This window comes from Solanum dulcamara, chromosome 5 (genome assembly GCF_947179165.1).
Source record: "Solanum dulcamara chromosome 5, daSolDulc1.2, whole genome shotgun sequence".
NCBI lineage: Eukaryota > Viridiplantae > Streptophyta > Magnoliopsida > Solanales > Solanaceae > Solanum > Solanum dulcamara.
The window spans coordinates 72,451,719-72,478,059 of NC_077241.1; the positions used below are offsets into that span (position 1 = coordinate 72,451,719).

The following is a 26,341-nucleotide window of genomic DNA, read 5'->3' on the forward strand; positions in this document are numbered from 1 at the left end:
TCTCTAATCTAATGCCTCTCTTCTTCATCTCTTCTTCATCTCTGTTTTTTCTCCATTTCTGATCTGTGAAGGAGAAGAGCTCAAATAAGCTCATGGTATCAGAGCATGGTCTCTGTAACGAGTTCACATAGCTGATTCAAAGACTCGAAGATCAGAGTCAAAGAATCGGTCAAAGCTGTTAGCTCGTAGGTTGTAGATCTAAGCTCCGTCGAAGCTAAATCTGCAACAAACACTGACTTCCGCAACAAAGAGCTCAAAAAAAGGTTGAAGAAATGACAGGTGAAGCTGTAGATTCAGCGCAACGAGTGGGTATACCAAGTTCAGCAAACTCAGCAGGTAACAATGGATAAGGTATTGACTATAATCATCCCCTATTCCTTAGTCCCACAGATGTGAGTGGTATAAGCATCATCTCGTTTCAGTTACAAGGTGTTGAAAACTACACCTTATGGAATCGGTCAATCAAATTAGCACTGTTAGGTAGAAACAAGTTAGGGCTTGTGGATGGAACGTGTAGAAAAGAAATGTATGTTGAAGAACTGTGGGGCCAATATGAAAGAGCAAATACAATTGTGTTGTCATGGCTTATGAATTCAGTCTCGAAGAGTTTGTTGAGTGGAATTGCATTTGCGTCAAATGCTTTGAATGTGTGGACTGATCTGCAAGAGAGGTTCGACAGAGTTGATGGATCAAGAACTTATAGCCTACACAAAGAAATAGCTATATTGCAATAAGGAACAACTTCTGTATCAGCATATTATACAAGGCTGAAAGCATTGTGGGATGAGTTTGAAGTGTTAGTGCCCTCGCCTTGCTGCAATTGTGAGAAATCCAGAGGCTTTGTAGCTCATATGAATAGACAAAAGCTGTATCAATTTCTAATGGGGCTGAATGACACATATCATCAAGCTAGGAGTCAAATTCTCATGATAGATCCCTTACCTACTGTCAATCAAGCGTATGCTATGATAGTAGGAGATGAGAGTCAAAAGGCTGTAGTTACTGGAATCAACAATTTGGGGCTGTATGCATCACCTTCTGACTCAGTAGCTATGTACTCCAGAGTTGGCAACAGTTCGGGTATGGACAATAGGTTCAAGAAAAATGCATTATTAATCTGTGATTTTTGTAAGTATAGGGGCCACACCAAAGAGACCTGCTACAAGGTGGTGGGGTACCCCTCAGATTTCAAGTCCAAAAGGAAGGTTCAGAGTGCAAACATGGTTCATATAGACACCAATTGCCATACGAATCACCAGTCAGGTCAGGCTAACTTCTCTTATGGCTTGAACACAAATGTGACTGATGAAGCATTGTGGGGCAGAAATAGCACAGTGCAGCACACTGCAAACAAATCACCAATTCCTACTTCAAACAAGGCAGCTGAGAGAGAGGTCAAACAACTACTCCAAGGTTGTACATTCATTAAAGATCAATATGAACAAATTCTTATGATGATGAATCAACAGTCTGGTTCAAGGGCCAATGCACCTGATTGCAATAAGGCAAATAATGCAGGTAAGGCCCTATTTGTAACTGAAAAAAGTGAAGTGTGGATTGTGGATACAGGTGCAACAAACCATATGGTGTCTAAACTGGAGATGCTACTAAAGGAGTCTGTACTGCAACTTAACACTCATAAGGATGTATGTCTACCAATGGTGGTACCACTAAAGTAACTCATATTGGTTCTTGTAGTCTACCATCTAGAAGTATGATTACTAATGTGTTTCATATTCCAGAGTTCAAGTATAACTTGATGTCTGTCAGCAAAATAACTAAGGAATTAGGCTGCTCTGTCTCCTTCTTTCCTGATTTCTGTGTTTTCCAGGAACTCTACACTGGGAAGGTGAAGGAAGTTGGTAAAGAAGAAGGGGGCCTGTATCTGCTATGGAGACAATTAACTCAAGGTGATGCAAGTAATCTCAAGAAGTCTGCATACTTTGTTGATGCTGCATATCCAACAGACAAGGAAACAGATATGGAACTATGACATAAAAGGCTAGGACATGTGTCTTCAGCTGTACTAGCTAAGATGTTCACTATGAATAAAGTTAGTATGTGTAAGGTGTCTGAATGCTTAGTGTGTCCATTTGCAAAACAAACTAGACTTGTATTTCCTTCTAGTATCATCAAAAGTAGTAGTTGCTTTGATTTGGTACATGTTGATATTTGGGGACCTTATAATACTGCTACATTTGATGGCAACAAGTATTTCCTTACAATAGTTGATGATTTTTCAAGAATGACTTGGATATTCTTACTTAAACACAAATCAGATGTGTGTGTGTCTCTTAAACTTTTCCTGCAGTATACTCAAAATCAGTTTGGCAAGGTGATCAAGGTCTTAAGGTCTGATAATGGTACTGAGTTTGTGAACTCAGTATGTGATAATATGTTCAAATCACTGGGTATCATACATCAAAGGTCCTGTCCATACACTCCTCAACAAAATGGGGTGGCTGAGAGGAAACACAGACACCTACTTGAAGTAACCAGAGCCCTCAGATTTCAAGCAAAAATACCTATCAAATTTTGGGGTCATTGTGTACTAGCTGCTGTTTACCTGATCAATAGACTTCCTAGTAGTGTACTTGAGTTCCAATCTCCCTATGAAAGAGTGTATGGCAGAAAACCAGGTTTGTCTCATTTGAGAACCATTTGTTGTCTAGCCCTAGCCAAGAATCTCATTGAACATGACAAACTCATGCCAAGATCAAAGTCAGCTGTGCACATGGGCTACTCTGAAGTACAGAAAGGCTATATTTTGTTTGACTTGCACAATAACACATTCTTTGTCAGCAGGGATGTTCACTTTAGAGAAGCCATATTTCCTTTTGCCAAGGATGATCACTCTGCAACACATCAGTTGTTTGTAGATAATTTATAAAGTCTAGGTGAGACAGCTCCACAGCTTCAATTATCCCCATCCATAAGCTCAGGTCCTGCTCCATCTGTAATACCAGATGAGGCTACATATGGCCATCCAGAGGCTGGTGAGCAAGACTGTTTGTCCACCCAACCTCACACTGATGCAAGTGGTCCTGGTATGTCTGGGCAACCTCTTACCAGAAGATCTGCCAGGTCTAAACATCCTCCCATATGGCTGAAGGATTTTGTCTCTCTGAATGCTAACTAGGATGTTTCATATCCACTTTCCATCTATGTAAGCTACTCTCATCTGTCTCCTTCTCATCAGTGTTTTATTGCAGCTACATCCACTGTGATAGAACCTACCAGCTATGCTGAAGCAGTCAAAGACCCAAGATGGGTTGAAGCTATGCAGACAGAGATCCAAGCCTTAGAAAGCAACAACACCTGGGAGGTCACTTCCTTACCTGTAGGGAAGAAGCCTATTGGATGCAGATGGATCTACAAGGTTAAATACAAATCCACAGGAGAAATAGAGAGGTTCAAAGCCAGGCTAGTAGCTAAAGGATACAGCCAACAAGAAGGGATTGATTACACAGAAACCTTTTCTCCTGTTGTGAAGATGGTGACTGTCAGGGCTGTCCTTGCCATTGCAGCTTCAAAGTAGTGGTACATCCATCAAATAGATGTCTTCAATGCATTTTTACATGGAGACCTAGAGGATGAAATATATATGCAGCTACTTCAGGGCTTTGTCAGTCAAGGGGAGAAGGTATGTAGACTAACAAAGTCCCTTTATGGACTCAAACAAGCACCAAGGCAGTGGAACCACAAACTTACTGAGGCCCTTATTTCTCTCAAGTTCAAACAAAGCCAACATGATTACTCCCTATTCATCAACAACTCAGCAGAAGGTATTGTCATTGTGCTTGTATATGTAGATGACATGTTAGTCCCTGGCAGCAGCCTAAAGTTGATAGAAGAGACAAAGAAAGCTCTACAAAGTGCATTCAAGATGAAGGACTTAGGAGAGCTCAAATACTTCCTAGGGATTGAATTTTCAAGGTCCACAGCAGGAATACTCATGCATTAGAGGAAGTACACCCTTGATCTGATAGTAGAAGTAGGGATGACTGCAGTTAAGCCAGTAGCAACACCAATAGATGCCAACATCAAGCTCACATCAAAACTCTATGATGACCATGTGAACCAAAAGCAAGAAGAGCCACATGATTCTCTAATAGATCAGGCAGCTTATCAAAAACTCATAGGTAAACTGCTGTACCTCAGTATGACAAGGCCAGATATAGCCTTCAGTACTCAAACATTAAGCCAGTTCTTGAACCAGCCAAAGAAGTTCCACATGGAGGCAGCCCTAAGAGTAGTCAAGTATTTGAAGAGACAACCTGGACAAGGCATTCTGCTATCCAATAAATCAGACAACCAAATTACAGTCTTTTGTGATGCAGATTGGGCAGCATGTGCACTCACCAGAAAATCAGTCACAGGCTACTTAATCAAGATGGGAAAATCACTAATATCTTGGAAAGCCAAGAAACAAACCACAGTGTCTAGAAGTTCAGCCGAGGCTGAATATAGAAGCATGGCTTCTACTGTTTCAGAACTTATGTGGCTGCTGGGAATGTTGAAGTAAGTTGAGGCTGATATGAAAGTTCCAGTGCAGATTTATAGTGATAGCAAAGCTGCCATTCAAATTGCAGCCAATCCAGTTTATCATGAAAGAACAAAACACATAGAGATAGATTGTCATTTCATCAGAGAAAGATTACAACAAGGCATGATCAAAGTTGACTACTTATCAACCCAAGAACAACCAGCTGATATACTGACAAAGGGACTGCCTAGAGCTCAACATGAGCACCTTCTATCCAAGCTAGGAGTTTTGAATATTTTTACACCTCCTAGCTTGAAGGTGAGTGTTGAGATGTAAAGAAGGTAGTTAAATGAGTTAGGAAATTAGTTAGAAGTAAGGGCAGTATAGTCATTTTACCTAATACATAGTTAGAACTAACTAACCAATTAGTTAGTTAGTTAAGATAGGGTAATGCTCTATATATGTATAGAGTAACTATGTACAGATGATGAGTTTAGGGCATTTCACAGTTGAGCCCCAAAATGAAATCTTCTCTCTTCTCTCTAATCTAATGCCTCTCTTCTTCATCTCTTCTTCATCTCTGTTTTTTCTCCATTTCTGATCTGTGAAGGAGAAGAGTTCAAATAAGCTCAGTATGTTAACAGAAATATTTGGATGGTTTCTGTTTTAGATCGAATTCAATATTCACATGATCCTTCTATCAAATCCGAGCAACTGTACATGTTGTTTATTTTCTTTCCCCGCTGAATTCAACTTGTAGTTTTTGCATTCTACATTTCTTACACAGAACAATATATGCTCTGTAGACGATTTCCTTACGTGTAATATTTTCTGCAGACTCGTCTACTCCTAGTGATTTTTGGAATTGTGCTCTTCATTGTGATTTGTGATTGTAGTACTTGCAGCCCGAGCTGATGTGAGCTAAGAACAGAAGTGATCCTTAGCTAAACTCTGTTCAATGAAAAAAGTGACAGGTGACTGATATGATTTTAGTCGTTTCAAAGGCACCTTGTAGCGCGACTCAGTGGTCTTGATCCTTGGCACTTCTAGTCAGAGTAGAAAAGCTGGGTAGCATGCTTACTATTGCTGGAAAACTGACATTGTGATTACCAATTTGTACATTTAAAGCTTAAGGCAGTACGAACTAGGTGTGAGATATTAATGTCTACGCTTCAGGTAATTCATCCCTCAAATTCCTGAATTTTGAGAATATCGATTTTCCATCATAGAAACATTGGTTCTATGGAAACGAAATACAACCCGCGCTCAACATAGTTAAAAAAATTATTGAGACGGACCTATGTTGTCAATGTTGAGTAGAGAAAAGTCGAGGAATCATCATACACAACAATACAGTTAATCAACAAGAATAAAAAGAACAATAATGACATCAAAACTTTATATGGAAACCCATTTGAATAAGGAAAAAACCACGGAACGAAAGGAGCAAGTGATATCACTATAGTAAGAAATTTCAATTGGAGGTCTGAGTAAAAACTCCAAAGACCACTACACACTCCAATGACATCAGGAAGAAACAAAGTTTCAAGCTTTGCAGCACTTTGGTGGGATCTTTTTGACATTAAAAAGATTTTTGGTTATTTGTCGGTTGCAATCTTTATTGACTAATGGGATTGGACCCCATAAGGAGCCTAGCTATTTCTGGTGGCCAGGAATGATATACGGGATAGTTGATGGAAACTTATAAAGGCAACCATAGTTCCACTTAAACACATAAAAAATCAGCAATCTATATGATTTTTAGGATCGTTTACGTGATGTACCTGATAACGTGCTTGTAGAGGAAGCTAGTTCCATGTGTATTTCCAGTTCATCATTCTGTTTTGATGTTTCATCATCCGAAATGAGGGCAACTCCAAATACAGCAGCACCCCTGCAAAACTGCAACAAAATATGTATACCAACAACCTCTAAATGAAGAGTTGTGCAAACTGCATATACCCATCAATAATTACACATCTTGAATTTTAAAGACATTTATGCAAGAGGTTTATATAACTGAGAAGCTGCATCATCAGGTATTCATATCCATGTGAGGCAGAAGCTGATATAGATGAACCAAATGCAATTGGGTTATTTTTATAAAGCTTACGCGTCCCACATCGGAATGAGCTAATGCGTTAGACAGCCGAAAGCTGCTACATGAACAGATGCCTGTTGAATTGCAAAAGCATACCTTTCTCGGCCTTTTGGCTAAGATCAAGTGTAGTATCTGTTCTTATCAGTTTAATATCTGATATGTGAACCATCGGTTCACACGATATTAACTCAATTTTTTAAGGGGAAGAGTCCATCAAGGTAGCTTGCTACCTGGGCTCTTACGCGTCGTCCATGCGTAGCACTACTGCACGGGCCTGGCGCACCCCACCAAATCTATTCCAAATATTTTTCCAACTTCATCAAGTGTTGCAGTCTCTTATGATATTTGTTTAAAGTGTTTTATGATTCGGTCTCCTTTTTTATTGAAAAAATATATGTCATTTCAGTGAATGCGGCATTTGCTTTTGTACTCTTACTATTCCATATTAGCTCAGATTGAGTCATCTATGCTTGGAAATCGAGTATATTTAAAGAAGTCTTCTTAGCAAAACGAGTAAAGAGTTTGATGGATTTTTTAACGCACATGCTTATTCACCACTTTTACTTATTTTAGCATCCCCGCCATATCAATATACAACAATACAATATACGACTTCGAACATTTGATGAGGAATGAGTAAAGATCTTAGTGTCTAGACTCTAGTTCATTGGATTTGAGATGATGGAAGTATAGCTACAAGCAAAATGCTAGTAATCCGAAAATCTGCAGTTACTTGAGAACATGATATCCAAATTCTTGAACTAGAACAAGTGAAGTAGTATCATAACTAGAGAAATATTTGGAAACAGGTGCAACGTCAAAATCAACATTCCAAAGAAGCAGGGAGCATGCCGTGACTTGCTGAAACAATAACCTTGAGCACAGACAACTCAAAAGTATGCATGTTGAAGTGTCGCGCCTTATGTTCATATGGCCATGCTAACAACAAAACCAGAAATTTTCTTCTCCAAGTTAATACACACCAGAGTCAGGTAGGAGGATAGGCAATGAGTAAAATTTGGAGAACTAGGAACTACTTAGCTAGTACCGAATCAGATTGCTAGATGTAGGGATTCACTCACCAAGATTGTCCGGGATCCCACACTCTAGACATAAGAGTTATAATACACAATTATGCAAAACTCACCGAAACATCCCTGTAATTATTGCGCCTCCATGTTGATAACCTGATAGAGCCATGGCCTCGAATCTTATTCCAAGATCCCATCCATACACAAAAATTAAACACCATATTTATGCATTTTGCTTATACAACTGAGCAGCTGCATCATCAGGTATTCATTTCCATGTGAGACAGCAGCTGATATATATGAAGAAAAGCCAACACGGTTAATTTTGTAGTCCCACATCGTAGTTATCTATTCTGTAGACAGACGAAAGCTGCTACATAAACGGATGCCTGTTGAAATGCAAAAGCATACCTTTCTCGGCCTTTTGGCTAAGATCAAGTGTAGTATCTGTTCTTATCAGTTTAATATCTGATATGTGAACCATCGGTTCACATGATATTAACTCAATTTTTTAAGGGGAAAGTTCATCAAGGTAGCTTGCTACCTGGGCTCTTACGCGTCGTCCATGCGTTGCACTACTGCACGGGCCCGGCGCACCCACCAAGTCTAGTCCAACTTTTTATCAGCTCGGCAAAGTGAAGTGCCCTTGTCTGTTTTGTTAATTGTCTTATGTGATTTAATGCTTGGGTTTCACTTCAATCGATCATTTTGCGTTCTCGCACTTATTTTGTGTACTATTAAATTTGCTATCATATCACATGAGAAATGGTAAATTTTGTTTAGTGTAGAAAATTGGTGGATTCAGATTTTATTTAGGTAGAATTTTTTAAAATAGTTTAGTTAAAAGGGGCAGCCCGGTGCACTAAAGCTCCCGCTATGCGCAGGATCCGGGGTAAAATAGTTTAGTTATTGACGAAAAATACGATATACTGTTTCATATCATGGAAAACAAGTAGGGTAGGGTAAGTCTTCACCAGCTAAGATTGTGATTTTCCCGCCCCATTTTAGCATCAAAAAATTGCCCCACTCTGCCCCGTTTAGCATCCAAAAATTACCCCATTTGCAAATTTCCAGGTTAGATTGGGAGACCGATTATTATGAAAAACTAATTAACAAGTCACGATAGCTCTCGGTATCTCACAACATTTATACAATGCTTACCTGGAAATTTGCAAAAACTTTTTGAAAAAGATGGTTAGCCATCTATGCCAAGTGATCCGCAATCGTGTTGGCCTCTCTAAAGCAGTGTGAGACTTTGACATTAGCTTGTTTCATCATGGGTTGAATCTTCTCAATAGTGAAACTGAGCTGGCAGTTGCATTTCCTATTTCCTTCAACCATTTGAAACACTGCATGTGAATCAATTTCTAACAAGAAGTGACTAATATTATTTATCGCACATAAAACAATCCTTTTAAAGGTTGCTCATGCTTCTATGCAACTGTTGCACTTTAAAGGAGATGAGACTTAGACTATGTGAATTGCTTTGTGACTAGATGATTCTTGGTCGTAGGATCAATTGATGAACTCGTGTTATATACTTGTTTCATATATATTCATAACACTTTTATCGATGCACGATAATTATTGGTCAATAGTGACCACTGAATTGTTTTGTGAAATTCATATTCTTATTATGTAGAGGGGAATGATCAAGGCGAGTTGACATCATGCAAAGTTGATGGAAAATAATTTCGGCGAGTGTTTTGTAGATGAAAAATGAGAGTAATTTACGATTTGTACCCCTAATGTATACGCTCTTTTGTGACTTGTACCTTATCCTATTATTTTTAATGATTTGCATCCTAATCTCCTTAGTTCTTTGCAAAATCATAAAAAGACTTTTTTTTTGCAAATATTTATAAGGATAAAATAGAAAATTACACAAAAATAAAAATAAAAAGTGATTTAAAATAATACTATCAGTTGTTTGTTCCTTTTGAATGGTATTAACTAGATTTAATTTTTTTTTTCTCTCCATATAGCTAGATTCAGTTATGCTGAGAAGACAATATAATTAAAAAGATATATTTAGCAAAATAAGTAAGTAGATAATAATGGAATTTTTAACAAACATATCTGCACCAATTTTACTTATTTTAGCATCCTCGCCATATCAATGTACAACAATACAATATACGAATTCGTTAGATCTGTTCAGGGGAAGAGGATAGTTAAATAGAAATATTTGGAAACAGGTGCAAAGGCCAAAATCAACATTCCAAAGCAGGGAGCACACACACCTCCAAAGTATGGATATTGGATGATTTTTGTTTTAGATCGTACAACCCGTTCTGCATTCACATCCAGGCAATATTGAACACCATATTTAAGCAAGTTGTTTATATAACTGAGCAGCTTACATGTTCCACAGCTGAATGAGCTAATGCGTAGACAGCCAGAAGCTGCTACATAAACAAATGCCCGTTAAGTTTTAAAAGCATACCTTTCTCGGCCTTTTGGCTAAGATCAAGTTTAGTATCTGTTCTTATCAGTTTAATATCTGATATGTGGACCATATTAACTCAATTTCTTAAGGGGAAGAGTCCATCAAGGTAGCTTTCTACCTGGGCTCTTACACGTAGCCCATGCGTTGCATTACTGCACTTGCCTGGCGCTTTTTTTCATCTGGAAATTGCCAAATCTGTTTTGGTACATCTTTCATAGTGGTGTACAAGTTTAAAAGAATTAATGGCAACATGTATCCACTTAAACATATATAATTTGTTTTAATATCAAGAAAATTAAGTTGGAACCAGACAATATGAATCATCATTATGTCACTTTACGATCACTCAAGGAAAAACATGATTTTCTTGTAGCATCAAACATCCATTATTGGATATTTACTTATGTTGCAAGAAGGAAAGATGTGTAGTTTTGAGAAATTAGTAATGGAAAAAGCACTCTGTCTGTCTAGCAGAAACAAACAACTCCTACCATCGTTTACATGATGTACCTGATAACGTGCGTGTAGAGGAAGTTGTATTCCAGTTCATCCTTCTGTTTTGATGTTAAATTGGAAGCCACTTCCAGATGAACCTCAACAAGCAAGAAGTTTGACTGAAATCATGTAAACGATTGTACGGAGTGATGTTTTTGTGTCATTCATTTTGGGATTGACTAAAAAGGAAAGTGAGTCATATAAATTGGACGGAATAATATTTTTTGTGCCATGTGGCATATTAGGGGTAAATACTTTCAAAAATTCATTTTTGAAGGTGTAATTAAGAATTCTCATAGTTTAGGGGTAAATAGTTTCAAAAATTCATGTTTAATGGGGTAATTAAGACTTCTTATATACATTTAATAATGTGTGACAAGTTTAAAGAGGCTTTTAACTATTAACTCTGTAAATCCAGGAAAAACTTAAGTTTGCTTATAAGCATCAGCATCCATTATTGGATGTGTGATGGTGTTGCAACTATGAAAGCTGTGTGGTCAAAAGTTGCTGCTAGGAGGAATAATAGTCAAAGTTGCCAAAAGCAACTTTTGACAGAAAAACTGGCAACACGTTTACAAAGCGCGTAAAAATTTCTTTTACGCGTTTTGTTCCTCTTATAAATAGAGGGCATTCTGCCCTCATTTATAACATCCCAGAAAGAGAGAGTAAGAATACAAAGAGAGTTATACACCAAGATAAATATTGTAGTCTTGAGTGTCCTCTTTAGTAGTTGTTCCTTTTACAAGAGAGAAGTGTTAATTGTTGTTTTCTCCTTGTATTTGAGAGCTGTGTACTCCATATTTTTATAGTGAGATCCTTCTACCCCGTGGTTTTTCCCTTCTATCAGTTAGAGGGGTTTCCACGTAAAATTCTCGTGTCTAATTTATTTTCATTATTTTCATCATATCAAACTTTAGTTGTGGTGCTTCCTCCCCCCAACAATGGTATCAGAGCCCTCGGTTATTTTGTCTATTTTATGCGAAGGTACTATCTGTGAATAGTAACTTTTCGTGAATAGTAAAATTCGGTGAATAGTACTATTCACGTGAATAGTAAATTTCGGTGACGGTACAGTTTGTCACGATTGTTCGCAAAAATATTCAAAAACGATCTAGAAGGGTGTGAAGCAAATAACAATGTCGAGTACAACAAAGTTTGACGTTGAAAAGTTCAATGGGACTAATTTCTCATTGTGGAAAATGAAAATAAAAGCGATATTGAGAAAAGACAATTGCTTAGCTGCAATTGAAGGCAGGCCCACAGACTTTGTTGATGACAGCCAGTGGAACGACATAGACAGCAACGCAGTTGCTGATCTACACTTGGCACTGGCTGATCAAGTATTGTCTAGTATAGCGGAAAAGCGGACGGCGAAGGAAATATGGGATACTCTTACGGGGTTGTATGAGGCCAAGTCTTTGCATAATAAAATCTTCTTAAAAAGAAGATTGTATACTCTTCGAATGACAGAATCCATGTCAGTTACTGAACACATCAATACTTTGAATACTCTGTTTTCGCAACTTACAACAATGGGTTGCAAAATAGAGGGGACTGAACGTGCGGAGCTTCTACTTCAAAGTCTGCCTGACTTGTATAATCAACTCATCATCAACCTGACGAACAATACATACAGTCTAGTTTTCGATGAAATTGCAGCCGCTGTCTTGGAAGAAGAAAATAGGCGCAAAAATAAGGAAGACAGACAAGCAAGTTCGCAGCAAGCTGAAGCTTTGATGATGGTGAGAGGAAGACCAACGGAACGTGGCCCCAGTGGGAGTCACAATCATGGCAGATCTCAATCAAGAAGTAAGAAGAATATCAAGTGCTACAACTGTGGCAAGAAAGGGCACTTCAAGAAAGATTGTCGGTTCAAGAAGAAGAGTGAAAACCCTGAGTCATCAAATGCTCAAGGGAATGTTGCATGTACCTCGGATGATGGCGATATTTTATGTAGTGAGGCAATATCAAATAATAAAGGCAGAAAACGTTTCGCTGATGTTTGGATCATGGACACAGGAGCAACATGGCACATGACTTCCAGGAGAGAATGGTTCCATCAATATAATCCTATCTCAGGAGGGTCTGTGTTCATGGGAAACGATCATGCTTTGGATGTTATTGGTATTGGGTCCATCAAAATAAAGATGTATGATGGCACGGTTCACACCATCCAGGAGGTACGACATGTAAAAGACTTGAAGAAGAATCTATTGTCTTTAGGACAACTAGATGAAAATGGATGTTCATATAAGACTCATGGTGGAGTCATGAGAATATCCAAAGGAGCGCTTGTAGTAATGAAAGCGGAAAAACTTGCGGCAAATCTATATGTGCTTAAAGGTGAAACACACCAAGAAGGAGAAGCATCAACCGCGTCAGCAAGTTCATTTGAAGAATCAACGATGATGTGGCATCGTAAACTTGGCCATATGTCGGAACGAGGTTTGAAGATTCTTGCTGAGCAAAAACTTCTTCCAGGGCTCAAAAAGGTTTCACTATCCTTTTGTGAGCATTGTGTTACCAGCAAGCAAAATAGACTGAAGTTTAGCAGTTCCTCTGCTAAAAGCAAGGAAATACTAGATCTGGTTCACTCTGATGTCTGGCAAGCACCGGTGGAGTCTCTAAGAGGAGCGAAATATTTCGTGTCATTCATCGATAATTACTCCAGGAGAAGTTGGGTGTATCCAATCAAGAGGAAGGCAGATGTTTTTTCAGTTTTCAAAGAATTCAAAGCGCGGGTGGAACTTGAATCTGAGAAAAAGATCAAGTGTTTGAGGACAGATAATGAAGGAGAATACACTGGTGATGAATTTAATAACTTCTATAAACAAGAAGGTATTAAACGGCAGTTCACGGTGGCATATACTCCACAACAAAATGGAGTAGCAGAGCGGATGAACAGAACCTTGTTGGAACGGACAAGAGCTATATTAGCAACTGCAGGGTTGGAAAAACCATTCTGGGCAGAAGCAGTCAAAACCGCCTGTTATGTGATCAATCGGTCACCATCAACCGCAATTGATCTGAAGACGCCAATGGAGATGTGGACAGGAAAACCAGCTGATTATTCTCGCTTACATATATTCGGAAGTCCTGCTTATGTTATGTACAACACCCAAGAAAAATCGAAGTTGGATCCAAAATCCAGGGAATGCATTTTCTTAGGGTATGCTGATGGAGTCAAGGGGTATCGCTTGTGGGATCCCACATCACGCAAGGTGGTAATCAGCATGGATGTTGTATTTGTTGAAAACAAGATACAAGCAAAAGAAAATAGCACTTTAAAAGAAAAATCAGAGACTACTACAGTTGAAGGTGAAGAAATAGAAGAAGTTCCAATTTCTTCTGAAGCAGCACCAGAGCACGAAGAACAAGAGCAAGCTGAGATCGAAACTCCAGAAGTTCGACGGTCAACTAGGGAGAGAAGAGAACCAGCTTGGCACTCAGATTATTCTATGGAGAGTAATATTGCATACTGTCTACTAACAGAAGATGGAGAGCCTTCAACTTTTCACGAGGCTATGAAAGGCCAAGAATCATCTCTGTGGGTGGCAGCAATGCAAGAAGAAATTGAAGCTCTTCATAAAAATAAAACATGGGATCTTGTTCAATTACCACAAGGAAGGAAGGCCATTGGAAACAAATGGGTCTACAAGATCAAACGCAATGGTAATGATCAAGTGGAAAAGTATCGTGCAAGATTGGTGGTGAAAGGATTCGCTCAGAAAGAAGGTATAGACTTCAATGAGATATTTTCTCCGGTGGTTCGACTCACAACAATTCGAGTAGTTCTGGCGATGTGTGCTACATTTGACTTGTACTTGGAGCAGTTAGATGTCAAAACTGCATTTCTTCATGGAGAACTTGAAGAAGAAATTTATATGCTCCAACCAGAAGGTTTTGAAGAACAGGGAAAAGAGAACTTGGTTTGCAGGTTGAACAAATCTCTATACGGTCTCAAACAGGCACCGAGATGTTGGTATAAGAGATTTGATTCCTTCATTATAAGCCTTGGATACAACAGACATAGTTCAGATCCTTGTGTTTATTACAAGAGATTTGGTGATGAAGATTTTGTTATTTTGCTGTTGTATGTTGACGACATGTTGGTAGCAGACCCCAACAAAGATCGTCTCACAAATTTAAAGGCACAGTTGGCTAGGGAGTTTGAAATGAAGGACTCGGGACCAGCAAACAAGATTCTAGGGATGCAAATTCACCGAGACAGAAATAATAGGAAGATTTGGCTTTCTCAAAAGAACTACTTGAAGAAAATCTTGAGACGATTCAAGATGCAAGACTGTAAGTCAATTTCTACCCCACTTCCTATTAATTTCAAGTTATCCTCAAGTACGTGTCCTAGCAATGAAGCAGAGAGGATGGAGATGTCTCGAGTACCGTATGCATCAGCAGTAGGAAGTTTAATGTTCGCTATGGTATGTACAAGACCTGACATTGCACAAGCAGTGGGAGTGGTTAGTCGGTACATGGCTAATCCTGGTAGAGAGCATTGGAATACTGTTAAGAGGATCCTGAGATACATCAAGGGTACCTCAGATGTTACAATGTGTTATGGAGGATCAGACTTTACTGTTAAAGGTTATGTTGATTCAGATTATGCAGGTGATCTTGATAAAAGCAAGTCCACCACAGGTTATGTGTTTACTCTTGCTGGAGGAGCTGTAAGCTGGGTTTCAAAACTGCAATCTATCGTGGCTACATCTACGACGGAAGCAGAATATGTAGCAGCTACACAAGCTAGCAAAGAGGCAATATGGATGCAGATGTTACTGGAGGAGCTCGGGCACAAACAAGAGAAGGTTGCTCTGTTTTGTGACAGTCAGAGCGTTTTGCATCTTGCAAAGAATCCGGCATTTCATTCAAGGACAAAGCACATACGAGTTCAGTATCACTTTGTTCGTGAGAAGGTGGAAGAAGGCAGTGCGGATATTCAGAAAATTCACACTAATGACAACCTGGCAGATATGTTTACGAAGCCGATCAACAGTAACAAGTTCATATGGTGTCGATCTTCTATTGGCCTAGCAGAAACGTAACATTGCAGTAATTGGGTAGAAAGGATGGTGTGAATACTTAATTGATTCTCAATTAAATCTTCAAGTGGGAGAATGTGGTCAAAAGTTGATGCTAGGAGGAATAATAGTCAAAGTTGCCAAAAGCAACTTTTGACAGAAAAACTGGCAACACGTTTACAAAGCGCGTAAAAATTTCTTTTACGCGTTTTGTTCCTCTTATAAATAGAGGGCATTCTACCCTCATTTATAACATCCCAGAAAGAGAGAGTAAGAATACAAAGAGAGTTATACACCAAGATAAATATTGTAGTCTTGAGTGTCCTCTTTAGTAGTTGTTCCTTTTACAAGAGAGAAGTGTTAATTGTTGTTTTCTCCTTGTATTTGAGAGCTGTGTACTCCATATTTTTATAGTGAGATCCTTCTACCCCGTGGTTTTTCCCTTCTATCAGTTAGAGGGGTTTCCACGTAAAATTCTCGTGTCTAATTTATTTTCATTATTTTCATCATATCAAACTTTAGTTGTGGTGCTTCCTCCCCCCAACAAGCTGTTCACATAATAGATAATTTGAGAAATTAGTTTAAAACATAGTCAAGCAAACTGATAGAGTTTACCTAATATCTAGTGAGGTTCTCTTGCCAATTGTTTGTCCAAAAAGGAGAAAGAAAAAACTTGTTAAATTTATCAATTACTCATGATTGTTTTATCAGAATACCTAGTTGAGGCAACGATGATGAGAAGAGTAAAAGCAGATACAACTTCTGTGCATTCTCGATTTCCACAGGGTGATCAGGTTATGCAGGACTTAAATAGAGTATCTGGAGTTTAAGTTCATGACGCAAAGGTGGAAAGGTGGAAGTGAAGATTGATACAAATGTCATACTCCAAAGACCAAACACAAGGTTAAACATTGACATATGATTTGGTCAAAATTACCTTAGGCAATAAGAATATAAATTATCTCCTCTATATAGCTCGCTAAACTATTATTTATTTTAGAACTCTTTAATTATTAATTCTCCTAATACTTCTTATCATATATTTTACAACTCTTTAATTTTAAATATTCTAAAGATAATTAATTAATAATTTGAAAAAAATAGTAAATGATAATTTTGTCTATTATACAGTCTTTTAATGAGGGATAAAAAATTCAATCAGATCTTTGTGGTTTTAATATAATATAGATATAGATATAGACTAAATGGCTGAATGACATTATCAATAACTTTTACTTTTAAATATATCCCAAGGTGCACAACACGGGTAAGGACTAGAGAGTAGTAAATTGGTGCACAATTATTTACATATATATGTAATGCTAATTAGCCTTTAATTGGTGCATTTAGAAAATTGCCATCTCCGTATCGAATATGGAAATAAAAAGTTGCCAAAAAAAACCAAGAAGTTTATTTTTAGAAAACCTTCTCCACATCAAGTTAGGATTGGAGGATTTTCTATTTAAAAAGAAGCTGCTACCGTTTGATATTTTGCACAGTCATTCAATTACAAATTAGTAAGAAGATAATGAAAATAGTTACTATGGATCACTGGAAGAAGATTTACGTTCTTGGTGCTGGCTCTTACGGAAGAGTCTATTATGCGGTCCATATCGATCCTTCTTCGTCACGTGCTTACGTTGCTGCTGTTAAATGTGCTGATAATAGCCTTTCGGGTTCACTCCAAAAAGAAGCGCAAATCTTGACAACTCTCAAAGGTTGTCCTTACGTCGTTCAATTCTTTGGAGCAGACGTTAGCATCGACAATGGTAATATTCCAATTTACAATCTGTTTCTTGAATATGCATCTGGTGGATCACTGCACGATTTGATCAACAATTCCAAGAGAGGAATGATAAAGATGTCTGAATTGGAAGTAAGTTTCTATACATATCAAATCTTAAAGGGTATTCAACATGTTCATAAGAAAGGGTATGTTCATTGTGATATTAAACCCGCTAATATTTTGGTTTTCAATAATGAACGTGGTGGGATGCACAAGTTGAAGTTGGCTGACTTTGGATTGTCGTTGAAAGTTGGTGATAGAATGACATATATGACTGGAATTCCGTTGAGCAATAGAGGAACTCTACTTTACGCACCTCCAGAATCTTTGATATGTGGTATTCATGCCAAAGCTTATGATATATGGTCGCTAGGGTGCACTGTGGTAGAGATGATCACTGGGAATCGCTTTTGGATTCATTGTGACACTAAAGATTTGCAGTGGAAGATTATGAATGATGAAGATCCTGAGATTCCGAGTAATGTTTCTGAGATAGCCAGAGATTTTTTACACAAGTGTTTGATAACGGATCCTGTAAGAAGATGGACATCGGACCAGCTACTCGACCATCCTTTTATTCAGCAAGCTTTATGTACTGCGTCAATGTCTATGCCTGAAACTCAAGAGGTGACAGCAAGGGTTAATCCTTTTGGTTGCCAAATTCCTATTCCTGAGAAGGACTTCATCAATGCACTCTTTAAAACTAGTTAATTTTAAGGATGCAATGATTGACCACACGACAGTGTATTACTTTCTTTTATTAGTGTTAAATCTACAGTGTTCAAATATAACACGATGTAATAGTTGCTTGTAATGGACCAAATATAAGAACTCTTCAGGGTAAGGGTATAGTATGCTAACAAAGAAAGACCCAATGATCTCATCATTAAGTTCTATCTAGATTATGATATCTAAATTTTGGTATACACGATCTTTATTTTAATAGTTCTAGCTATCCACTTCACTATGTGGTATAGTGTAAGTTCCGAGAATGACTATATTATTCATATATTGTATTTTCATCCGGAGACCCCTTCGCGTAGGGGTAACTTCCCTTTTAATTGAGAGGACACATAATTGACTCCTCCGTTCGAGATTTGAAAGAAGGATAGAGAATTTTCTTTAAGGAAAAGTGATAAATCTACCTACACAACTTTAAATATAACATTCACCAAAGCAGTTCGCAGAGATTAATTTTCCTATTATGCTTACATCACGTAAAAAGAATAATCATCTTATAAGGAACCGCCTAAACGACAATGTTATGTACTGACTCTAGTTAAATTTAATTATAAATTCCATTTTACATAGCTAACGAGTTGCTTTTCAGGACTACAAATATTGTGCCTTTGCCCAAAAAAGAAAGAATTAAGTTAAATGTAGACATTTGTTCAAAGCTACCTAAAAGTAAAAACACCAAATTATTACGAACGGAAAAATATCCAATTAAGACAAGAGTGACTTGTTCCAGCAGTTGAACACTTTCATCATCAACAATATGCTGAAGAGTAAATGAGAACATTATTGATCCTCCGGATAAGATAGGTGGAAAAAAAGTGTTGGATGACTAAGTAATAATAAATCACATGTTAAATATTTTACTTTGATCCAAAGAAATTTGATATTCAAATAAATCTTTTCAAATAATTATTATATTGCTAACACCTATAACATTTTGATCATACAAAATTAAGCTAGCCTTGTCCTTTATTTTAAAATCTTTTAAAAATATATGGAGATTGTTGGATATTTTAAAAATATTTTAAATTAATCAAAGCTCATTGACCTATCAATATAATTGACATCATCTTGATGACTAAATACGCATATGTCATCAAACTTGGTGCCAAGTTCACATATGTCGTAGAACTTGGTGGCCAAGATTATAATATCCTTTGCCCTCAAGTATTTTCATGTGTAGATTTCTCCTCCTTCACTACTATATATATAGATGTGAAGTCTTTGATAAGAACAACCCCAATTAGTGAATAAATCTTAGCTTAATATATAAACCCCCTTTTCGACTTGTTTAATTTTGTAGTATTATATTTTGTTGATTCCTATATCCTTTAATTATTTAATGAAGACTTGTTTAATCCTGGGGAAATATTTCACACTGCTAAAATAGTTTTTAGGACAATGCCCAGTATTATTTATATATATATATATATATATATTATTTATAATATTATTGTACTAGTATTTATCTAAATTTTCATATTATCATTTTGATATTAAAATATTATAATAGAAAGATCTGTTTAATTTTAAGTACTTCTATATATTTTGCTAAATAATAAGTTATATTATGAGCTGAAGTTTTTCACTTTTTTCCAACAATTATTTTCCCCTATATTTTCCAACAAAAAGAAGAAGAAGAAAGATATCCAATTAAAGAGATGTCCCCTTAGCGAAAGAGATTTGTTCTAGCGATCTTCGCACACAAATCTGCTTCTAGAAAATCCTGAAGTAAAATGGTGATTATATACATTGTATATGTTGTGTATATCTTGTGTGTATATTATATGTAATGTATGTATATTAGTATAAAGTATATTTTATCTATATACTGAGTACATATTTTGTAAACTAAATGTTTAGAATGATATTTCACAGTAACTTCTACTTTTGAATATACCGTAGAAATTTAAAATTGATGTTCCTAAAATAACTTGTGTGAACGGCTACTTTGAAAAAAACGGCTACTCTTATCTTAGGAAACCTTCTCCATATCAATTAAGGATAAGAGGATTAATTTTCTATAAAAGAGCAACTACCATTGTGACTTCTTCACAATCATTCAATAACAAAAAATGTTATGGATCAGTGGAAAAAGCTTCACGTTCTTGGTGCTGGCTAGGGGTGTACATGGACCGGGTTGGTTCGAATTTTTTATAAACCAAACCAAACCATTTGTGTCGGGTTATTAAATCTATAAACCAAACCAAACCAATAAAAGTCGGGTTTTTCGATATCAATTTTTCTCGGGTTTTTAGGGTTTTTTCGGGTTTTTCGGGTTTCTCGGGTTTTTTGGGTTTTTTCGGATTTTTTCGGGTTTCTCATAGTATCTAATAAAAAGCACAGAGCAGTGCTTCTTAAAAAGAGTTCTAGTACAAAATATCAACATATAAGATGAAGGCAAAATACTGTTTGAAGTTTTAACTTTATAATATAACTTTATAAGATAAGTTTTTTTTGTATATAATTTAGATGGACTACTCAAGTCCAAATCTAAATGTAAGAAAGAAAACAAAAATTATGAAAAAATTTAAAAAAATATTTATAAATTACATTTTAATAAATATTTTTATGTATAACATAATTTAAAAGTAGTATATCTATAATCGGGTCGGTTTGGGTTCGGTTTGACTTTTTTTAGTTAAAACCAAACCAACCCTATAATGGTCGGGTTTTTTTTTCAAACACCAAACCAAGTCAAACCAAACCACTAGTCGGGTTTTTTTTCCGATTTGGTTCGATTTGTCGGTTTGATGCGGTTTATCGGTTTGTCCTGTACAGCCCTAGTGCTGGCTCTTACGGCAGTGTCATTTTGCTGTCAACGTCCATTCTTCTTCTTTAGGTGTTTCCGTTGCTGCTGTTAAATGTGTTGATATTAGCCATTCAATTTCACTCCAACAAGAAGCACAAATCTTGACAACTCTCAAAGGTTGTCCATACGTTGTTCAATTCAGCACCGACAATGATAATATTCCAACTTACAATTTGTTTCTTGAATATGCATCTGATGGATCACTACACGATTTGATAATCAATTCCAAGAGAGAAATGATAAAGATGTCAGAATTGGAAGTAGGTTTCGATGCATATCAACTCTTGAAGGGTATTCAACACGTTCATAACAAAGGGTGGGTTCGTTGTGATATTAAACCTGCTAATGTTTTGGTTTTCGATAATGCTGAACGTGGTGAGATGCACAAGTTGAAGTTGGCCGACTTTGGATTGTCGTTGAGAATTGCTGAAGGAATGGCATATATGACTGGAAAAACGTTGAGAAATCGAGGGACTCTACTTTACGCGCCCCCAGAATCTTTGACCAGTGGTTTTCATGCCATACCTTATGATATATGGTCGCTAGGGTGCACTATGGCAGAGATGATGACTGGGAATCGATTTTGGATTCATTGTGACAAAAAAGATTCACAGTGGAAGATTATGAATGATGAAGACCCTGAGATTCCAAGTTATGTTTCTGAGATAGCTAGAGATTTTTTACACTAGTGTTTGATAAAGGATCCTGCAAGAAGATGGACATCGGACGAGCTACTCGAGCATCCTTTTATTCAGCAAGCTGTATGTAGTTGGATGCCTCAAACTCAAGGGAGGACAGCAAGGGTTAATCCTTTTGGATGCACACTTCCGCTACCTGAGAAGAATTCACTCTTAGAAACTAGTTTAAGGATTCAATCTTAGAAACTAGTTTAAGGATACAATGAAGCCAATAAGTTGGAAAATTAAGCACTTATTGGCTGCTGCTGATGTATTATTATTTTACAGAACACAAATTTTGTGTAATACTTAATTGGATATTGCATATCTTTCTAATAATAGTGGAGCAGTTGCTTTTTCCTAACTAGATTTAATTTTTTATTTAGTTATGCTGGGAAGAAAACGTTGTTATGTCTAATGAAACACTAGTATGAAAAAGCAACTATTAATGTGGAAGAACTGGAAATTATGACCTAAACATTATTTAGTCTAAAGGAAGCACAAATATAAAGGAAAATTCATGATAAAATAGAACTTACTGACGAAAGTAGACGAAAACAAGGCAAAAGAAGAATTGAAAAGAGAAAACCAAACATCATGGAAATTTAGAAATTGCCGCCTAAGAAAGATTCTAAATTGTACTGTAAGACTGAGAATCTAACTTCTCATGCTATCAACTCACAGAGGTAAATTACTCGCTAACAGACTAGAAGCGTTAACTGGGCATCTGCCTGTTAACAGCACCAAAAGTTCAGTAACTTCTACATAGTAAATGACCAGAGAGCTTATACAGTGAGAAATTAAAAAGGGGAAAAGGAAGCGTCCAACATAGATTCAGGCATTTAGCATGGTGGATCGATTCAGCTTTATGTAAGAAACAAAAAAATGGAGGTGAACTCCATAAGACTTATACAGATGAATCATGAAGCTTTCCATATATGAAAAGAAATCCCGTTACAAAGGTGAAAATAGGTATTAGAGCTACTAACTTATGAGAAGTTTCCCATGACCCAATGCACTAAGAGATGAGATTTCTAGATTACCTCACGTACATTTTCTTTGGTGACCGATCATACTTTTTTAGTGTTTGATGCTAGTAGCCCCATTTGCTCAGTAAGATGTTCCATGTGCTGAACATTGTACCATCCATTCTTTAGTGGCTCTGTTTCAGTAGTCTTAATATCGTCTATTTCAACCGAGCCTATCTCCTCTGTCTCAGTAGGGTATAGGCTTTGAAGAAACTTTTCCCAGGAGGGATCACCCACACTAGGAGGCTCTCCTATATCGTCAATCAAAGTACTTTGCCACTTGATTTGAAGGTCAGGAGGAAAAATATCAATTTCTAATGGGAAGTTTCCATTTCCCCACAATGTGGAATCTATGAAAGAACCATTGCCTGTCTCTGATCCATTAATATCCATTTTGTTTTCAGGCACAATTTCTTGTAACTGTGAGGTCACGGGCATAATAATATCTGATGAATATGGTAAAATAGGTGAATCTTCAGCTCCAACCAGGGAACTGCTCTCTGAAAACTGAATGTTGGCAGACAATGAACTTTGTTCTGCAATAGCTGAAGTTGCACTTGCAAACGGCTGGGAAAAAGTGGGTGAAACTTCCTGAAGAGTGATTCCTGAAATTCGATTGTTACTTCCACCATCTAATGCATCACCAATCGGTGAACTTTCAGGACTGTTGCTGAAGTTCTCTAACCTAGGAGAAGAATCTAGTTTTGGTATCTGCCTTAACATTCCTTTCGCTGCCTCATTCATTATAGGTTGGTACTTCACAAGCTGTCCATCAGCAGGGCTAACAGAATGATCATCTGAAGGAATATCTTGTCTAATCCTGCATTTCTTGTTTCCTTCCATCTTGCTCTTATTGTTGTCATTTTTCTGCTGTACAAATTGTACCAAGAATCCAGAGCTGTTAACAGCTTTTGCCAGGAACGACATCATCTGTTGCTGCCGCTGCTCCATAATCTGAAGGTTCTGTACCATGGTTTGCATCTGATTATCGGTAGTCTGCTGATGTTGTCTCAGCTTAACCAACTCCTGCATAAGCACATTCTTGTCCCTGTTCAGCCACTCAACCTCTTTCTCAAGCCCCAACTTTCCAACCTGGACACAAGCCCCAACAAACGCACTCTGACCATGCAGCTGCCGCTGCTGCTGTTGACTCTGTCCATGAGCAGGCTTGCGCCTGCTAATATTTCTAAGCAGATGCTTTTGACCTCTTATGAATCCATCATTAGAAAATTTCCAGAGGTCCGAACCAACCTTTCTAAAGCCCTGTTTGTAGCACAAGAAAGCGAAATATTATAAAGGAAGCCTGACTAGAGGTTCACTATTAAAGTATTACGCTAAAATGTGGTAATTAGTCAAGTAGGAAAACAAAAAGGATATTTCACAAGTGGCTTCACATAATCACCATGACTAGCTAAAATCTACCTTACAATCTTAAAGAAAATCTACAATAAATTAGAGCTCCATTCAAACTCAATGTATCCCCTTATCTCCTAATCAACTTTTAGGCAGCAACTGGAACAGGACAATACCTATAGCCTTGAGAATAAGTAGGCATGACGAGATGGAAGCTTAAGAGTAATGCAATCTTGGGATGCATTTGGAAAGAACACATCATATTTGTCTAATAGCTCCTATATAAGGAACCACTTATTGAGTTTCGATTATAAAAACAAGTAGTTCTCTCCCTGCTCGTCTCTTCTTTAACTAGGTATCAAAGATAAGGAGGAAAGACATCCGAGTCTAGGTAATATACTCATCGTTGAAGTTTCCTGACAAGTTTAAGAGGCGGTTCATTATAGTCTCAAGAAATTGTTTTAGTCTCATCAACAAGTCGGTAAATTGGCATACTAGGAGCTTCACATCAATGAGACTAACATAGTGATCCAAAGATCTAACTGTTCTTTGATGCGCGCACCCACATGTGACATCACTATCCCAATCGCTCACTGGTGAGTAACTTCACAGGCCACATGTGCAGAGATCATCGTGTGTGTCACGTCAACATTATTTCCGCATTTTCAGTCCACAACAGTAGAACGTGAACCCTAGCATGTTGAATTTCTCTCTCTCCTATCAACATTATATACTGCCTCCATCTAGCTGTATACATTGATAATATTATTATCACTAGAGATGGTGAAGAATGGATTAACGCACTGAAACAACATCTTAAACTCACTTCTAGACAAGAGAGTTGCGATGACTTACATACTTTGGGGGATATAGATTACTCAGTCACATCAAGAATGGCCATATCTCAGAGGAAAATTTACTCTGCATACCCTAGACGTATTATAGGCTGATTGACTACCCATTTTCAGTAGTAACACCATGCGGAGAAAACAAAAAGGGTTACTTTGTCCAAAACTTGTAGCTCATTTTGAACTAGTATGCATCTTATAAGAGATAATTAAGTAAACAAAAGTGTGCTCTCTCTACAACTTAACAACTTAAAGCTTAAGCTTTAAGATGAGATGGTCGTCACACACTTGAACATGGTAGAGCAGAGCAAACAAAGGTCCTCTTCCTTCTCTTATGATAGAGCACAGGGAGCGGTGGGATCAAGTCTTACCACCCTATTGTTCAAAAGAATTTCCACGTGCTTGCCCATGAAAAGATTCAGGATGTGAGGGCGTGTGTTGAAGATATTGGTCAGACACTTCAACACCCACTAAAAATCTAGCAATCAAATATCACCCGATGTTGTGAAATGACACTTAAAACTAATCAAGAAAAAGAGAATCCACACAAAATATTGTCGCTGTCAACTGAAAGGTACTCCATAACAATCTTCTTTCTATTTAAATTGAAAATTGGAATAGTTAATAATTTCTACCACCAAGATTTCCAATCACAATATTGACACCATAAAGCTTTCCATTTCCAATCAACAAAAGCACAAACAAGAACAACGCTAATTTAACAAAGAACCCAAAACATTTCAGTTCAAAAATCCAAAATGATGCCAAGGAACTCAATATGAGAAAAGTTAACTCAGAGGAATGCATACATAAGTGTTCAACTGACGAACGAAGCTGGAGAAGTTACTGTGCTTGAAATACTTGGGCAGTAACTCCTTTGCGAACTCCGGTGGATCCCAAATGACAAAGCTACTGTCGGTAGGACTCCACGAAACGATCTTGTCAGTACTCGGGTCATCCACCATATCATAAGTCTTCATCAAAAAAGGTGGTGGCGCATTTGAGGCAGTCATCGGAGCCGGTGTCGGCTCCGGTACCGGAGAGCCTGCTCCGGCGTTCGCTGAAGTAGAACCCATTGCTAAACGAAGAAATTAAATTTTCAATTGCTTAACACAACGCATATTATATATAAATTTACAAATATTGGAAAAGGGTTTTGGGGATTAGAACAGAAAATTGGAAAAAGAAAAAAAAAACTAACTTTTAGAGAGAGGAAGTGGTTTGTACGGCAAGGGAAGAGGAAATGGGATATATACACGGGAGGGAAGAAGGAAAGAAAAGTTGGTATTTTCTCTTCTTTTTTTCAAGTGTTGGATATTTGAAGGAGAGCTTTGTAAATAAAAAAAAAATTCTCTAGCTCGAAGAATTTCACTTGTCCAGGCCAGTACACATCTCTTCTGGGTGCTAGTCGGCCGGACATTTTTTCTTTAAAAGTTCTCACATGGTCAGTAAAGGACTCAGATTGCAATTTTCTTATGTGTTGGAAGCCAAGACAAATGGA

General features: G+C 37.4%; 4 protein-coding genes, 2 non-coding genes and 1 pseudogene across 7 annotated transcripts; 6 read left to right on the forward strand and 1 right to left on the reverse strand.

The window, feature by feature from the left end:
* The first annotated feature begins 4,000 nt into the window (after positions 1-4,000).
* On the forward strand, positions 4,001-4,525 carry LOC129890745 (uncharacterized mitochondrial protein AtMg00810-like). The gene has a single exon (XM_055966233.1). It carries the CDS (start codon positions 4,001-4,003, stop codon positions 4,523-4,525), a length of 525 nt encoding a protein of 174 aa, XP_055822208.1.
* A 2,154-nt stretch (positions 4,526-6,679) lies between these two features.
* LOC129890862 (U2 spliceosomal RNA) lies at positions 6,680-6,875 on the forward strand. The gene has a single exon (XR_008767058.1). It is a non-coding gene; the product is annotated as a U2 spliceosomal RNA (small nuclear RNA).
* Positions 6,876-8,025: 1,150 nt separating this feature from the next.
* On the forward strand, positions 8,026-8,220 carry LOC129890874 (U2 spliceosomal RNA). The gene has a single exon (XR_008767068.1). It is a non-coding gene; the product is annotated as a U2 spliceosomal RNA (small nuclear RNA).
* Positions 8,221-10,060: 1,840 nt separating this feature from the next.
* LOC129890876 (U2 spliceosomal RNA) lies at positions 10,061-10,243 on the forward strand (annotated as a pseudogene).
* A 6,864-nt stretch (positions 10,244-17,107) lies between these two features.
* On the forward strand, positions 17,108-18,252 carry LOC129888463 (mitogen-activated protein kinase kinase kinase 20-like). Its single transcript, XM_055963437.1, has one exon. It carries the CDS (start codon positions 17,127-17,129, stop codon positions 18,093-18,095), a length of 969 nt encoding a protein of 322 aa, XP_055819412.1. The 5' UTR covers positions 17,108-17,126; the 3' UTR covers positions 18,096-18,252.
* A 944-nt stretch (positions 18,253-19,196) lies between these two features.
* LOC129890746 (mitogen-activated protein kinase kinase kinase 20-like) lies at positions 19,197-21,623 on the forward strand. The gene is made up of 2 exons (XM_055966234.1): positions 19,197-19,289; positions 20,928-21,623. The coding sequence occupies exons 1-2, from the start codon at positions 19,197-19,199 to the stop codon at positions 21,621-21,623; spliced, it is 789 nt and encodes a 262-aa protein (XP_055822209.1).
* LOC129889673 (heat shock factor protein HSF8-like) lies at positions 20,818-26,341 on the reverse strand. 2 transcript variants are annotated; one of them, XM_055965079.1, is made up of 3 exons: positions 25,650-26,341; positions 22,655-23,902; positions 20,818-21,768 (listed from the first exon to the last, which is right to left on the reverse strand). In XM_055965079.1, exons 1-2 carry the CDS (start codon positions 25,914-25,916, stop codon positions 22,682-22,684), a joined length of 1,488 nt encoding a protein of 495 aa, XP_055821054.1. In that variant the 5' UTR covers positions 25,917-26,341; the 3' UTR covers positions 20,818-21,768; positions 22,655-22,681. The 2 variants fall into 2 exon arrangements, with proteins under 2 accessions (XP_055821054.1, XP_055821052.1); XM_055965077.1 differs by lacking the exon at positions 20,818-21,768 and having other exon boundaries at positions 22,477-23,902.